This window comes from Xenopus tropicalis, chromosome 4 (genome assembly GCF_000004195.4).
Source record: "Xenopus tropicalis strain Nigerian chromosome 4, UCB_Xtro_10.0, whole genome shotgun sequence".
NCBI lineage: Eukaryota > Metazoa > Chordata > Amphibia > Anura > Pipidae > Xenopus > Xenopus tropicalis.
Genome location: NC_030680.2, coordinates 39,139,675 through 39,157,643, shown reverse-complemented (window position 1 = coordinate 39,157,643; position 17,969 = coordinate 39,139,675). Strand labels below are relative to the sequence as shown.

The 17,969-nt window shown below is 41.1% G+C and overlaps 1 protein-coding gene across 1 annotated transcript; it reads right to left on the bottom strand.

Moving 5' to 3' along the window:
• Window positions 1–3,333: 3,333 nt before the first annotated feature.
• prokr1 (prokineticin receptor 1) lies at window positions 3,334–12,660 on the bottom strand. The gene is made up of 2 exons (XM_018093400.2): window positions 12,096–12,660; window positions 3,334–3,979 (listed from the first exon to the last, which is right to left on the bottom strand). The coding sequence occupies exons 1-2, from the start codon at window positions 12,530–12,532 to the stop codon at window positions 3,334–3,336; spliced, it is 1,083 nt and encodes a 360-aa protein (XP_017948889.1). The 5' UTR covers window positions 12,533–12,660.
• Between the last annotated feature and the right edge of the window lie 5,309 nt (window positions 12,661–17,969).

Sequence of the window (17,969 nt, the reverse complement as noted above, 5' to 3'; positions counted from 1 at the left end):
CTTCATAAGCATTCATGAGCATTTTCTGGAGACTTGACACCCACAGTAGAGCAGATTCAATCGCAGGCAATTTAACTCAACACTCATGGCCAAAGAGAATTTTCTGACAGTGCTCAGTGGAGTCAATTTCCTAATTTTGTTTCTTTTGTCATTCTATATAAATATTTTGAACAATTCAGATAAGATTTTGGGTTAGTAAAATAATTGGTCTTAAGTTTTTAACCCACAGTAACCCATAGCAACCATTCAGCAGTTAGTATTTGCTAGTCAGCTGACGATCGATTGCTATGGGTTACTAGATGTGGGCAGACCTAAGATTTTTTTATTACGTTACGATGATCGTCTTGCTAAAATCTGAAATTCAGCTGTGATGTTTTACATTCACAAAGAAAGAGCTGATCTTGATTTAAAAATTGACTACAACTTTATATTAAATTTCTATCAATGATCTTTGATCATTGGTTCCCAAACTGTGCTCTTAGTACAGTGAATTTGTATTGTTCAGACTGAACACACATTTGTGCACTTCCTGGAACTATAATAGGATAACTGGTACTGCCTTATTGAACAATACATTGTGATCAGTTTTGTTTCTGTTGTAAGAATTTTTATATTTAATAAAATAGGTTCGGAATATTGATTTAATTGTCATAATAATATAAATGATTTCTTGAAAACTGCTTTAAATTAAGATAACTTTAAAAGTTTGCATACATATATTGGTTCCACATTCATTCCTGTTAATTCTAATGCAAATGTACATATAATAAATAAAAACGTTAACAAAAGAGCAGTGGGAATGTGGATTTTTTTTAGAATATTTTCTCTACCAATTTACAGTAGATATAGGATCTTTTATCCAGAACACTCAGGACCAGGGCTGTATTAATATATAGGCATCTAAGCGCCTGTGCCTAGAGTTGCAGCCTTAAGGGAGCAGGGAAATGATTGCAGAGGTTTGTCTTGGGTGCCATATTGTGTTGGCCTGGCTCTGTAACAAAACCAGAACAAAATAAGAGAAATGGGCGAATAACTGGATTTTTTATAAGCAGACACAGAGAACACATTTTGAAACCTAATTATGTATAATTCGATACAGATACACAATTCTGCCAGTAACCACACACGGCCAATTCTCTTCAGAGAACATGTTTATTTTATTGCAGGGCACACTGAGATGATATGCAGTTCTGCTGAAGACAGCAGGCAAATAAAAATCTAAATTTGGACATCATTTTTGGACAATAATTTTTGCCACCTCACTGCAGGCCATGTGGTCTTATTTCCCAGGATTTCAAAATGAAAATTAAAGATGATTTAGGACACATCTTGCCCCTCCCTGTGTCAATTTACACCCAGACACTGCCCTGGTTTCTCTGAAGCCAGATACATATTTGGGTAAGCCCCGCCCCATTATGGGCTTGAAAATTAGGCCAGAGCTGCCAGATTAGGGATCTTATCCAAGAGGGCATCTGGGTTCACAGCCAAGCTTAAAGGAGAAGGAAAGTCAAAATCTATTAAGCACACTTTTAAATAGTACTACTATTGCTGTGTAAAAACACTATATTCCTGGCTTGCCTAATGAAAGATTTACAGAGATACACATACTAGAACCTACATACTTGTTTCAGTGAATGGCGCCGCCATCTTGTCCAGCATGTCTGTATGGGCTGAAAAGCACAAGTCAGCTCCCCGCTCCTGTCACAAAGATTCTGCAGCTCCCTGCTCCTGCCACAAACCCCCCCAAGCTCCACAAACCCCCCCACTCCTGCCACAAACCCCCCCACTCCTGCCACAAACCCCCCCCGCTCCTGCCACAAACCCTCCGCCGCTCGCAGTACCTGCCCCCCCGCTTCCCCCACCTGCTTGTCACAGAGTTCGGCGACGCTGCGTCGCCATGGCAACCAGATGCTCCTGCCCTGTGCACATGCGCCGCCTGCAGTAACAAGTCGCCAAGTCTTGAAGGAGCGATGCATTATGGGAATCTTCTTTACCCAGCTCAGCGGTTTTTTTTCTGTTTGGCTTCTGATCTTCTGAACGGGTGAAGTATGGGGAGACTTAAGGGCACTATTGAGACAACTGAAGGTATGCCTGCAGCTTGGGATTAACTCTTTATTAGCCTTTCCTTCTTTTTTAAGAAAGCAGGGGCTACTAGAAATAGCAGAACTGTGCCAACTAAATAACTTTATGGTGGATCACCTGACCAGCACATACATGAGATTATAAGTAGTTCAAAAGAGTTAACTTTGCTTCAGCCGGCAGTGAGCAGCCAGGGGCAGCAAAAAAAGCCTCTGATAATTTAAGAAATTCATTTGTCTTTTTTTTTTTAATTCTCTCGGTACTAGTGATGCGGCTCCTCCATGTCCTGCTCCAACACCAAAGAGGCATAGTGAGGGGCCACTCCGCCTTCATTTTTTTGTTTTTTACTGCTATTTTGTAATGGCAAAAATCCAGTTTCTGCAATGGGAATAAATTAGAAACAATGCATTTCAGTCGCTGTGTTGCTTTTTATTGCCAACACGACTTGTATGTACATTTTTATTTATATGGCACTGCTAATGTACACTTTGCTGTACAGCAGAGCAATAAACAAGTAAAGGTGCATTCCAATAATAGATAAAGACAGAGTACAATAGTCAATACAAATAAATAAAAAGTACAATTAAACTAAAGATTCTACAGAGCTAAGAGAAAAGAGGATGGAGGTCCCTGCCCTGTAGAGCTTACAATCTAATAATCATAACTTTCACACAATGCACTACATTAGGATAAAGGCTACTTTAACTAGAAAAAAAAGTTTTTATATATTCACTTGTAGCTCTGCATGAAGTGGCTGTGCAAGCCAGGGGACTCACATTTTAGGGAGGCACAGGCAACGATTGTTACTGTGAACGCCCCTTTATTGATCCGATTGGCTGAATCACGTCAGCCAATCAGATCATGGATGTGCTTCCTCCAGGCTGCTGGGAACATCAGAATGATATAGACAGGATTTTAGTAAGCCAGGGTGCTGTGATCCTGCTGGCCTGGGTAGAGAGGAAAGACCTATCTATTTAGAACTACCTTTGCAGGTAGATATTTTTAAAAAAATTATAAATTTTTTTTTTTTTAATTTAACCAAATTGCAAATATCATGTAAATATCCTTATTTTTTTTAAACCTGTGTTAAATGTCAACCACACCTTTAATTTACAATAGTGCCCTGCACAAAGCAAGAACTAAAGATGAAAGGATTTGGTGGCGGAACCTGGGTTACATTATGGGTACACAGGCAATTTACTGTATAGAACAGGCCTTTGGCTTATGCCATAAACATATATTAATGGCTGACTGTTACACAGCGGTAGGTTGGACAGCTGTTGTACATCCCTGGAATATAATATATCTTTCACATTTTCCTTTTAAACAAAACCAGGGCCAATTTTTTACTGTGACAAAGAAAAGAGTGTTAATAATACTGTTGCTGATGGCAATGCATTCCACTATGTAGTAGAGCGCAATAGCATGCCTTTCCTTCAACAACAGACCTGGGTAAAAATCCCTAACAATGGCATAGCCATAAAATGGCGACCAACAGAAAACATAGGCCAAAAGCACAGCCACAAGCACCAACACAGTCTTTCTCCGTGACTGCAGGCGCTCTCGCAGCTGCTTTGTTTGGACGCCAGGTAGGTTTTTGAACCAAAGCTCGTGGCATATCCGAATGTAGCACAGACTCATGATTATCACTGGAGCTAAGAACTCGACAGCCAGCAGAAAGAGGGAGTATGACTTATAGAGCAGCGCCCTATCAGCTGGCCAGATTTGACCACAGAAGACCTTCCCGCCAGGCTCACGTGGAGCATCAAAATCTGTTTCTGTGGCAAAGTAAGCTGTGGGAGCTGCAACAAAGATAGAGGTGAGCCAAATGGTGAGAAGAACTCCGCAAGCTGTCCGCAACGTTACACGAGGCTGCAGGGGGTGTATAATAACAAGGTACCTGGAAAATCCAAAGAGAAAAACAAATATGTATGCTTGTTTCTTATTTTGTATTGAAATAGTAAAAATGATGCAACGGAAAATGTTTCCTAGGAGAGATACCCGTGGGGCAATATTTATGGCCTTGGATGGATCTAACTATGGGGCACTCTTTCCTTTTGCCCTTAAAGGACAAGCAAAGTCTAAGTCACTTGGGGGTGCCAAAATGTTAGGCACCCCCAGTGACTTTAATTGCTTACCTTGTACCCCGGGCTGGTGCCCCTGTTAGGAGAAAACAGCACCAGCCCGGGGTACCTGTAGCGAGCGCTTCCTCCTTTCTCTTTCTTCTGCCGGTGAAATCCCTGGGCCAGCACATGCGCAGTAGAGTGAAAAGCTGACTTTCTTGTTAAAGTCCAGCTTTTCGTTCTACTGCGCAAGCGCGCCAACAAGGAAGGTGGAAACGCTTGCTACAGCTACCCCGGGCTGGTGCTGTTTTCTCCTAACAGGGGCACCAACAGGCTTACTAACAGGCTGGTGGCTGGTTGAATCAACTTGCTTTCATTTCAACTAAAAAGGGATAAGTATTCTTTACTAACTTTATCAAAACCATTGTGTTTTTTTAAAGGAACAGTAACACCAAAAAATGAAAGTGTTTTAAAGTAATTGAAATATAATGTACTGTTGCCCTGCACTGGTAAAACTTGTGTGTTTGCTTCAGGAACACTACTATAATTTATATAAATAAGCTGCTGAGTAGCCATAGGGGCAGCCATTCAAGCTGGAAAAAAGGAGAAAAGGCACAGGTTACATAGCAGATAACAGATAAGAAACCATTGTATGCTACAGGGTTTATCTGTTAGCTGCTATATAACCAGTGCCTTTTCTTCTTTTGAATGGCTGCCCCCATGGCTACACACCAGGGTTTATATAAACTCTAGTAATGTTTCTGAAGCAAACACACAATTTTTACCAGTGCAGGGCAGCAGTACATTATAGTTTAATTTCTTTAAAATATATACATTTTTTGGTGTTACTGTTCCTTTAACTGTTGGGTTTTATTTTTTTTTCATAAGTAATTGTTGTTTTTGGAGCTAATTTACAAAGTTTGTGGGATCCATAGGCTTACAGCAGGTTACATTCCCTTGTAATTACCCTCAGCTTGAGGAGGGTGGGGTTTGATTAGTTCACCTTTACAGACTGCATAAATAGAACCACAGGCACTGCAGTGGAGCTTGCTCTGGTGGTAGGTGCTCTGTAAATGATTGCTCTTTAAGTGGGGGCTCTGTAAGTGGAGTTATAAACTCAGGAGTTAGTGGGGGCTCTGTAAGTGGAGTTATAAACTCAGGAGTTAGTGGGGGCTCTGTAAGTGGAGTTATAAACTCAGGGAGTTAAACACTAAGGGAGTTAAAAACAAGGTAAAACAAGGTATTTACTACAAGTCCTTACACCTATTTTTGTTTAACTGTTCTTGTAACTGGGAGAATGAGTTGTAGCAACATTGAAGGTCTGACACAGTGCACAGCCTGCCACATGTATGCAGTTGTGGAACAACAGTTCCAAAGTGCATACCTCTATTGTGGATGTGAGCGAATTGCCACTTTAGAGGCTCGCGTTAGAGCCCTAGAGGAACACGTTGCAACACTGCGTTCAATCAACAATCTTGAGAGGGGTCTCTTGCTAACTGAACAAGAACTAGTGGGGTCAGATAGTATGGGGGGAGGGGAGCAAGGAAAGGATGATAGGGCAGTAAGCTGGGTGACAGTTAGAAAATCTAGTGTGGGGAAAAGGAAAAGGGAGGCTGCTCCAGGGTTTGCGCATCCCAACAGATTTGCCAGATTGTGTGAAGAAGATGGGAGTGTGAACTCTGGATTGGCGGTTCTAGGTGAGGCTGATCTCTCTAACAGCCGGGAGACCAGTTTCACTAGTAGTGGTGGGGAGGAGAGCAGAGCTAGGCCTAAACAGATGGTGGTTATAGGGGATTCGATCATTAGGAAAGTGGACAGGGTAATCTGTCAAGCGGATCGCTTCAACCGGACAGTTTGCTGTCTTCCTGGTGCCAGGGTTCGGCATGTGGTTGATCGGGTTGACACATTATTAGGAGGGGCTGGGCATGACCCGACTGTCTTGGTACATATCGGTACTAACGACAAAATGAACGGTAGGTGGGGGACTTTAAAGAGTGAGTTCAGGGATCTAGGCTCTAAGATTAGGCAAAGGTCCTCCAATGTCATTTTTTCGGAAATTTTGCCGGTGCCACGTGCAAGTTTAGGGAGACAGCGGGAGCTTAGGGAGCTAAATGCGTGGCTAAAGTCTTGGTGTAGGAAGGAAGGGTTTGGGTTCCTAGAGCACTGGGCTGACTTTTCCTTGGGGTACAATCTATACAGCCCTGACGGATTGCACCTCAATGGAAGGGGGTCTGCTGTGCTAGGGGAGAGAATGGTTAAGAGGTTGGAGGAGTGTTTAAACTAGACAAGGGGGGGGGGGGTGGGTGAGCTAGAATACTATGGGAAAATTAGTGTAGACAGGGTAGGGGGACTAGCAAAGGGTTGTGGGGGAGGAGTGAGGGGGGCATATAGTTTATCAGATAAGGAGCTTCCGTTACAAAGAAAGCAGTCTCATAATTGCCTTAGCTCTAATTCTCCCTTAGCTAATGTAAACATCAGAGGGAGAAGTAATAATCTCCGCTGCATGCTGGCTAATGCGTGTAGCTTGTCGGGTAAATTAGGGGAGCTGCAAGCTATTGCATGTATTGAAAATTATGATTCAATAGGTATCACTGAGACCTGGTGGGATGATAAATGCGACTGGGCTGCGAATTTAAATGGTTATACACTTTTTAGGAGGGACAGAGAGATTAAAAAGGGTGGAGGGGTTTGTCTTTACGTAAAGTCAGATTTAAAGCCATGTAATAAAGACATTACCAATGAAAACGTCGAATCTCTTTGGGTAGAAATTTCAGTAGGGCTGAAGGTCACAAAGAAAATGATCATTGGTGTATGCTATAAACCACCCCGTATAGATGAGGGGGATGAGGCCCAGCTATTGTTGCAAATGGAGGAGGCTTCAAAACTAGGTCAAGTTGTTATTATGGGGGACTTTAATTATCCGGACATTGACTGGAGTAATGGGGTGGCTAAGTCAGAAAAAGCTAGTAGGTTTGTAAATATGCCAAATGACAACTTTTTATTTCAGGTGGTTCAAGAACCTACTAGGAATGACTCTATTTTGGACCTGGTGATATCTAATAATAATGAACTCATCTCTAACATTTGTGTGGGTGAGCATTTGGGGAACAGTGATCACAACATGGTCTCCTTTGAGATAATGCTGCAGAGACAGCGCTATAAGGGAGTAACTAAAACGCTCAATTTTAGACGTGCAGACTTTGCCAGTATAAGGGCATCTCTGCAATGTGTCAACTGGGAAAGGCTTTTCATGGGGTTAGACACAGAAGGAAAATGGAACATCTTTAAAACATTGCTTTGTAGGTATACACAACAGTATATCCCCCTTGTAAGCAAGGAGAGGCATCGCAAAGCAAAACCTTTATGGCTGAATAAAAGTGTTAGGGTCGAGGTTGGTAAGAAAAAACGTGCTTTTAAAGCATTCAAGTTAGCTGGGACAGCAGAAACTTTCATCAGGTACAAGGAAGCAAATAAAGCATGCAAAAAAGCTATCAGGCAAGCTAAAATAGAAATGGAAAGGGATATTGCAGCTAGGAGTAAAAAGAATCCAAAATTATTTTTTAATTATGTGAATAGTAAAAAAATGAAGCAAGAAGGGGTGGGAACTTTATTATCACGGGGGGAACGTTGGTTGATGAGAACGGGGAAAAAGCTGAAATTTTGAACTCTTATTTTTCATCTGTCTATACATCTGAGGAGCCAGATAATGAAGGCTTCCCTTGTAATATGCCCAGTTCTAGTAATTTAGCTACTGACGCGTGGGTCACTCGGGAGGAAATTCAAAAGAGACTTGAACATGTAAAGGTAAACAAAGGTCCAGGGCCGGATGGGATTCATCCCAGGGTATTAAATGAGCTGAGCGCTGTGATTGCCAAACCTCTTCACTTAATTTTTCAGGATTCATTGAGGTCTGGCATGGTGCCGAGAGACTGGCGGATTGCTAATGTGGTGCCGTTATTAAAAAAGGGTTCCCGTTCTCAGCCTGAAAACTATAGGCCTGTTAGTCTGACATCAGTAGTAGGAAAACTTTTGGAAGGGGTAATAAGGGATAGGGTACTTGAATACATTGCAGTTCACAATACTATTAGTTTGTGCCAGCATGGTTTTATGCGTAACAGATCTTGCCAGACTAATTTAGTCGCCTTTTATGAGGAGGTGAGTAGGAACCTTGATGCTGGAATGGCAGTTGATGTCATCTACTTGGACTTTGCTAAAGCGTTTGATACAGTACCTCACAGAAGGTTAATGATCAAATTAAGGAATATTGGCCTAGAACATAATATTTGTAATTGGATAGAGAACTGGCTGAAGGATAGAGTACAAAGAGTGGTTGTAAATGGAACATTTTCTAATTGGACCAGTGTGGTTAGTGGAGTACCGCAGGGGTCAGTCCTTGGTCCTTTGCTTTTTAACTTGTTTATTAATGACCTGGAGGTGGGCATAGAGAGTACTGTTTCTATTTTTGCTGATGACACAAAATTGTGCAAAACTATAAGTTCCATGCAGGATGCTGCCGCTTTGCAGAGCGATTTGACAAAATTGGAAAACTGGGCAGCAAACTGGAGAATGAGGTTCAATGTTGATAAGTGCAAAGTTATGCACTTTGGTAGAAATAATATAAACGCAAACTATCTACTGAATGGTAGTGTGTTGGGGGTATCCTTAATGGAGAAGGATCTAGGGGTTTTTGTTGATAACAAGTTGTGTAATGCCAGGCAGTGTCATTCTGTGGCTACTAAAGCAAATAAAGTGCTGTCTTGTATAAAAAAGGGCATTGACTCAAGGGATGAGAACATAATTTTGCCCCTTTATAGGTCCCTGGTAAGGCCTCACCTTGAGTATGCAGTGCAGTTTTGGGCTCCAGTCCTTAAGAAGGATATTAATGAGCTGGAGAGAGTGCAGAGACGTGCAACTAAACTGGTAAAGGGGAGGGAAGATTTAAACTATGAGGTTAGACTGTCGAGGTTGGGGTTGTTTTCTCTGGAAAAGAGGCGCTTGCGAGGGGACATGATTACTCTGTACAAGTACATTAGAGGGGATTATAGGCAGTTGGGGGATGTTCTTTTTTCCCATAAAAACAATCAACGCACCAGAGGTCACCCCTTTAGATTAGAGGAACAGAGCTTCCATTTTTCACGGTGAGGGCAGTGAGGTTGTGGAATGCCCTTCCTAGTGATGTGGTAATGGCAGATTCTGTTAATGCCTTTAAGAGGGGCCTGGATGAGTTCTTGATCAATCAGAATATCCAAGGCTATTGTGATACTAATATCTACAGTTAGTACTAGTGGTTGTATTTATAGTTTATGTATGTGAGTGTATAGATTGGTAGGTGTGGGTTAGGTGTGCTGGGTTTACTTGGATGGGTTGAACTTGATGGACACTGGTCTTTTTTCAACCCTATGTAACTATGTAACTATGTAACCAGCCCGGGGTACAAGGTAGGCGATTAAAGTCACTTGGGGGTGCCTAACATTTTGGCACCCCCAAGTGACTTAGGCTTTCCTTCTCCTTTAACTTTTCTACATTTGGGAAGTAAAATCCATTAACATTAGTAGTAACAATGGTTGTACAGGTATGGGACCTGTTATCCAGAAGGCTTGGGACCTGGGTATTTCCGGATAAAGGGGTCTTTCTGTAAATTGGATCTCCATAACTTATGTCTAAAATGTAAACATTAAATAAAAGGATTGTATTGCCTCCAATAAGCATTAATCTTAGGAAGGATAAAGTACAAGGTAATGATTTAATATTATGGAGAAAAAGGAAATCATTTTTAAAAATTTACATTAATTCATTAAAATGGAGTCCATCCATTTTAGATCCTGTGATCTTGGGAAGTGAAGAGAAGTCGCAGTGCTCTACTTTTCACTTCTGTTCTGATTGCTTGGGTGGCTGTCCTGAATGTATGGACCAATACATATTGATCTGACAGAATACACTATTGGATAACCAGTGCATGGCCACCTTTCAGCCTATGGCACACATCACAGTTTCTCTGCAAATTTAGTAGATATAATATATTATAATATAAGTGAAGCAGACCCCTCTTTCCACACATCCTCAGAGAGGGGGATGTTAGTTATCTGCACGGGTTCCAATGCTTGTGTCCCACAATCCCAGTTCCTAACCAGTTTACAGCTAGTGTTTGTGTCAGGGGAGGGGCCCTCAGCTACCAAGTTATTATGGTACTGACTTCAGTGTTCTGATCCAGATCTGCTGTCTTCCTCTGCAGGAGAGTGAACAAACCACAAGGACCAATGTATTGGGAGTAATGATAATGATAATTATTATAGTGTAAAAAGCTGGAACATAAACGTAATAAATCCATAGGAGCTGTTTGGTCTTTTGGATGGTATCTTATTGGTTCATTTTCACCCGGGTTTAATATGCATAAGCATGTAAATGACTTGTTTAGTTCTTGCAATGCATATTCCCAGAGGTGAAGGAGCAGCATTTAGGCTGATGCCGCACCAGGCGTAGGGCTGATATTTTCGGCAAGCGGAAAAACGCCTGCTACTTGTGCCTGCACCCGAATGAATGGAATACTCTCGGGTGCAGGCACATGTAGCCGATATACGCATGAAAACGCGAGAGAATGCAAAGTCTCGCGTTTTCATGCGTATATCGGCTACATGTGCCTGCACCCGAGCGTATCCCATTCATTCCGGTGCAGGCACAAGTAGCAGGCGTAGGGCTGAATTTTCGGCAAGCGTTTTTCCGCTTGCCGAAAAAATCAGCCCTACGCCTGGTGTGGCATCAGCCTTACACTTAAAAGTCAGGATTTTTGCAGGATTTTAACCTGTGCCTAGACATTTGGGAACTGCAGCTCTAGCAGTATCGGTACAGGAAAAGTTGCAGAGACACAGCTGCATAAATGACCATTAGTCTACATTCAGTCATATTTTGACATAACCAAGAGTTTTTATACAATGCTCGATATCTACTTTAGATCTGAAGGGGAATACTACTGGCATATCTCACAGAAGGCTGACTGGGTTTTCTGTGGCTAAATATGTCTAATGGACATTATTTTTGGGCAAGGCTGGGATTACCCCACAGCAGTTACAAATCAGTTTTTTTATGTGCATATTTCAACCCATTTACCTACAAGGCTGCTCTTGACAGGGGTCCGAGCACCTTGCACCCCCTGTTGTTTCTCAGCTTGTGGGCTCTTAATGGTGTATAATTACACTTTCAGTGCAGCCCCAGGTGTAAGGGTGGTACGCAGAGGAATTACAAGGACCCATAATCACCACAGCCTGTAATATGTTCACCCAATGATCTCTGCACCGTCAGCCACTGTGCTGTGGCCATGAAGTGGAGCTAAACAGGTTTAGGAATTGAAGCCAACAGGAAACTGGGGTTGTGTCTACTATTAGTATGGAGCCTTGTGAGCAGTTTCACATGACCAGAGTTTGGCAGAGACAAAGAGTAATGGGAAATGGCATGGGTGGGGGGGAGCCTTTAGGAACTGTAGGGGAATGTTGGGTAATGGGAATGAGAGAGGCTGATATAATGTCCCACTATTGGCAACTGAAAGACTGTAACTTTGGTAAAAAGAAGGGAACTAAGAAAAAAACAGTGGGAGTAAGACACTGGTGTGTAGAAGGACACAGAGACATGACTGAGAAAGAGAGACTGAGGGTGGGAGAATGATGGGCAGTAGGAGACTTGAGGCTAAATAGATTGAGGGTGGGAATATTAGTAACAGAGAGAATGGGATGCTATGGGGATATCAATGGTCATGCAATGTGGAGAACAATCTTTTTTATTTTGCGTGGGTAAGTCACTTTATTTGTGGTCAGAGAATTCCTATGATTTCTAATACATAGTCACATAACAGTAGGCCAAGTTAAAATATACTTATCATTTACAAAAAGGCATGCAGTATTCAGTAAAGCAGTCCAATTCATATCATATTTATTGTGTTCATAACCCCTAGCTTTCACCTACCTATCTACAGCGATAGCCAAGAGGGCATTGGTGGAGACATAGAGAGACACCATCCTCAAATAGCTGACAGACGAGCAAATCACATGGCCAAAAGTCCATGACTGTTCACGTACCACATAATAATCCATTTCAAAAGGGCAGCAAACTACAGCCACGAGCAGGTCAGACACGGCCAGATTGGCAATGAGAATGTTAGTGACGCTGCGTAGCTTCTTCTTCATGGCCAAGGTCAGGATGAAGATAAGATTTCCAAACCCACAGATGAGCATTACACATGCCAGGGTCACGCCAATGAAGAGCCTGGCCATGAAAAGCACTTTTCCACCTGTTTCTGGTCCCTCTCCTTCGTAGATAAAATAGTTGTATTCAGAGCTATGGTTCCATAAATCAAGTGCTTCAGAGGAGGCTGAAGAACTGAGTGGTCTCCTGGTTTCCATGTCCTGTCATACTAAACACATTAGACAGACATTCAGCTGAACATGGATACCTGTAGAGCAGCTAACCCTTCAGTACAACTTAGTAGTTCCAAATTAGTAAGCAAGAAAAAATTCACAATTAATCCTGACACAAAGCATATCTTTCATTTGCTCTTTTATTTAAAGGACCACAGTACCTGTTCTTATGGTAGTAACAACAAAGACACAGATTTTGTGATGATGCTCAGTGACATTTATGCCTCAGCCTTCAGCTTTGTACTTACTTGCTGGAAATATTACAATGTGAATGTATTGTTAGTTCAGTCCATACTGGCAGTTTCAGACTATAGCATGCTTACATTGCTCACTAGCTCTCTGGCCACAACCTTTTCTATCACCTTCCATAGCAATCCTATTGTGTTACTATTCTAATAGATGTTTATTACCCACTATTTTTCTCTTAAAACACAACACTCAATGGATTGTCACCAATGACTCCCATTTGTATATTTGTTATACAGCCAATATTATGGCACACCTAATCAGATTGTTTTCCAAAAGACAGAATATTACTGGTACAAACAGAACTGTTCAATTTCATTATGCCAAAATAAATAATGTTTTGGGACAAGAACTCCTGTATTGTGCATGCTCTGTCCCAGGGTATACATGCTGGAAATGTACACCTTGTATCTACAACAAAGATGAACACCAGTGTCCAATTCGGTAATGATTGGCCAAAACCTATTATTCCTGCATTCAAGGATAATATTGAGTTGTGCATTGGATACATATGGGTCAATAGGAGCCATTTCCTTGTGCTGCCATCAGTTCAATGGCACTGGCATGCACCTAACTCATTTCTTTCACATGCTTCACACACTTTCTAATCCCAAGGCAATTGGTCTAACTAACAGTGGTACAGTGGTAAAGGGCAAGTAGCAGCCACACACAGAAAACATACATCGGAGCTGGAGCTATGGTACACACAATATCTGTATATTCTGTTACACTCACCTTTGTTACAGCTGATGAGTACAGGAAACCCAGCTGGAAATGCTAAAGAAAACATTTGGTGTAAATCCCAATGAAGGTTCTGTAAAAGAATTTGCAACTGAGGATGACACTAAGGATATGGAGTAAAATAAAGAAAAAATATGTCTAGAGCTTGAACAGTGGTAGAGAAAAGCAAAAAAAGACTTGAAAGAGAAATGATCAAATAAACTAGAGAGATGCTCCAAAGGACAGCTAAAGCTAAAGCCAAACCAAAATGAGAAAATCCCAGCCAAAAGCAACTACTATGTGACAGTGACAAATAGGGACTGTAACAATGTACAATAAGAGAACATTAAATTAAACACTCATAAAAAAGTTCCTGTTGTTGCCGAGATATGGAGCACCCAAGACACAGAGCAGCTGAGCCCACACAAGACCTTATTACAAATCCTCATCCAGATATTATTAATCATGATGCACGCCAGGAAAGTTTCATCTAACCCAATGCACAGCATGACCAAGCAGTGATCAAAGGAGGCGAGGGGAGGGTACGGTGAATAAATAACAGCTGCTGTATTTTTAGTACATTCAAACTAAAACTTAGCTATAAGTCAGCCAAAAGGGACATGTTTGCAACTTGCACACTACAGTAAGTAGGGATGCACCGAATCAGGATTCAGTTCAGATTCGGATTTGGTTTGGCCAGAGGCATGGATTTGGCCAAATCCGAATAGTGGCCGAATCCTTATAAATCATGTGACTTTTTGGCACATGAATACGGAAGTTGAACCCCTCAGTACATTTATTTGCATATGCAAATTAGGATTCGGTTCGACATTCAGCCAATTCGGTCGAATCCCAAAATAGTGGATTCGTGCATTCTTGACAGTAAGTAAATCATAACATTAGATCAATTATGATAACAATAGCAAGTGCGGTGCACAAGAATGGACACAAATTCACATGTGAATTAAAAAAAAATAGTACCTGCATGCAGACACACCCCTTGCTCCTCCCTATAGTTGTGCTGAGCATCAGTGCACCCACCCAGACTCCTCTGATGAATTGGAGGGGGAAAAGATTGTATCCAAAACCTGCACTTTGTACAATGCACTTTAAAGAAGAAGGAAACGTGGAATCGCTGGGGGGGTGCCAAAATATTAGGCACCCCGCAATGATTGCATTCACTTACCTGATACTCTTTTTGAATCTACTGCAAATACATGGGCCCCGGGATCGCAGCAAAGGGAGAAAAAAGGAGGAGGATCACTTGCCTGCATGTACCTGGGGCCAGTGTGATTTTCTGTTAATTGGAGCACCAGCCTGGGGTATCAGGTAAGCGATCTTAATCACTTGGGGGTTCCTTACATTTTGGAACCCCCCTAGTGATTCCACCTTTCCTTTTCCTTTAATACAGAAGGGTCTCAGTCCAGAACTGCCCCTGGCCACCAAGACTTTGCCACCTTTTTTTTTAAACAACTTTCAATGTCAAATAATAGCAAATATTAAGGAGGCAGCATGTCCCAATTGCTTTCTCTACTGAGACCAATATTCTTATGACTCAGATATTAGGTTGTTGATGTCATGCCTTAAACCACCATTGTCAGATTTCCAGCAGAAGTGTGCTTAGTACTAGGATATGCACACTGGCATCTTCCCTGCTAAAGGGCTGTGGGTGCCTTGGGCAACAACATAAGGGTGATTTTGGAATCAAATCACTATGTTTTTTGCTCTTAATGCAGCATTTCCCCCATAATTCCAGCATAAGGGCGGCCACACGGGGAGTTGGGTCTGACACAATTGCTCCAGGTGTATTTATATCATTGCAACTGCAAGTGTTTGGGCTAGCACATACCATGCAGCTTTTGGCTACCATTTTCAAAGTTGCGCTGGATTTTTGAAACCACCGAATATTTATTTATGCTTTCTCCTTATTTTATATGTTATTATCATGTTTAACTGTATTGGAATGAATGCAATATTTTATGATTTCCTATATTTTAGGTTTTCTTAAATCTTAAGTGTTCAACTTAGCCCTCCCTAAAATGGGATGGGCTTATATCTGTGACATCAGAGATTAAAGTCCAGTAGGAAATGTGTCCACAAATAAAGCCCCTGGCGGTGTTTATCCAGCAGACTTGATAGCAGGGAAGGTTAATGGGATTCTGTCATGATTTTTATGAAGTTCATTTTATTACTAAATTACACTGTTAACATAGAAAATAATTAACTCTACCATATAAAAATGTATTCTTAAGCCACCAAAAGTATCTTTTTAGCTGTAATATTGGTGTGTAGGCACCATCTCAGTGCATTGTGCCTGAGCTTTCAGAAGGAGCCAGCGCTACACATTAGAACTGCTTTCCTACTCCCATGTAATTCAAGGATTCCCAAGCCAGATTTGGATTTCTTATTAATGAGTGCCCTATTAACTGAGTAGCATCAAATAGGCTATAAGGAATTCTTAAAGCCCTTTCTTAAGTTAAAGGAACAGTAACACTAAAAAATAAAAATGTTTTAAAATAATTAAAATATAATGTACTGTTGCCCTGCATTGGTAAAAGTTGTGTGTTTGCTTCAGAAACACTACTGTAGTTAATAGAAATAGTTGTTGTGTAGCCATGGGGGCAGCCATTTAAATTGAAAAAAGGAGAAAAGGCACAGGTTACATAAGAAGATAACAGATAAATTGTGTAGAATACAATGGGAATCTGCTGCTTATCTGTTATCTGTTTAGTAACCTGTGCCTTTTCTCCTTTTTTCAATTTAAATGGCTGCCCCCATGGCTACACAGCAGGGTATTTATATAAACTGTAGTAATGTTTATGAAGCAAAGACACAACTTTTACCAGTGCAGGGCAATAGTACATAATATATTAATTATTTTTATACAATTTCATTTTTTGGTGTTACTGTTCCTTTAAATGAAAATGAAAGATGATTTCAGTTAAAAAAAGCTGCTTTTTAAAAAAAAAAAAAAAAAAATAGTGCAAAGGTTTTTTTTAACCCCTTAAATGTTTGACTATTTTCACAATTTGCCCTTCAATAGAAATACTTTTTTTTACATATAAAGTCAAAGTCTTTTTTGTTTGCCTAGGTTGCCAAATTAGCATTTCGTCCACCAAATGGGTAATGAACGGGGCAATGAATTAAAACATTTGCTCTTCAGACCAGTAAGATCAAATCATATGGGGTCCCTGTGCAGAACAGACAGCCATGGATCCAGGCATGTTATAAGTTACAGAGAACAAAATAAGGATATCATTAGTAAAGTATTAAAGAATTCTTAGGTCATTAACCATTTAATAGTATACTTGTCTGTAGGATCACGTGACATTTTTAACCCCACAGACTTTGTTATGAGACACCCAAAATCTCAAATCTAATGTATTTCTTCCTTTAACAAGATAAGATGTGGCATTAATATTAAGCATACAACAGTTACAAACTAATCTTATTTCTTTATTTTTTCCACAAGCAGTAGGAGCCAGGATTTCATATTGCTGGGAGTTATATGGGGCGGGGGTGGTATTATTCTTCTGCAGAAAACCTGAGCCTTTCTCAGTTATTACTTTGAAACCCATTTAAGCTAAAAATGAATTTTTGGTTATGTTGGAAGATATTGCTTATTGTAAGAAATAGCAGGGAAAGGTTTATTCATTTTAACTATTTCCCATACCATATCACACATACATTACTATTACCCTGGGCAGAAATGCAAGCACACTAATGGGTGACAGAGTGCCATGGAGCTGGTGGTAAGTTCAGGGCCCTGTTGTCTGTGTCTACAGCCGCTCCCTAAGTTGTCTAAATAACATGCAAGTTAGCGGACATCTAGAATCCACTCTCATGAATACAGTGCTGCCAAATTGTATGTATGTATGTATAACTTTATTTATAAAGCGCCACAAGGGTACGCAGCGCTGTACAGTCTTACAGAATACAGAATTACACACAGGGAGGACAAGTGATATAATAAATAAATAAATAAATATATATATATATATGCCATGTGGTATGAGACACAGTAGGAAGGAGGTCCCTGCCCCGTAGAGCTTACAATCTAAGTGGTTGGGTAACATACAGGTACAAACTGGAAGGTAAGAGTGCACTAGGTATGGGCATTTGCCCTTAAGCGCAGGACTGGGCAAAATAATGTTTTAGTGCTCCAGAAGGTAACAGCTGAGCTTTTTCTTAAAGAGAGTGGGTGAGTTTTCCCTACGGAGGGATTCAGGGATAGAGTTCCAGAGGTAAGGAGCAGCGAGATAGAAAGGTTTAAGACGAGAGAGCGCAGTGGGTGTGGATGGTGTAAAAAGACGGAGGCTCTGAGAGAAGCGGAGGAGACGACCAGGAACATGTAGGGAGACCAGTGAAGAAATGTAGTGAGGAGCAGAGGAGTGAAGGGCTTTGAATGTCAGCAGAAGGATTTTGTAAGCTATCCTTTGCTTAACAGGCAGCCATG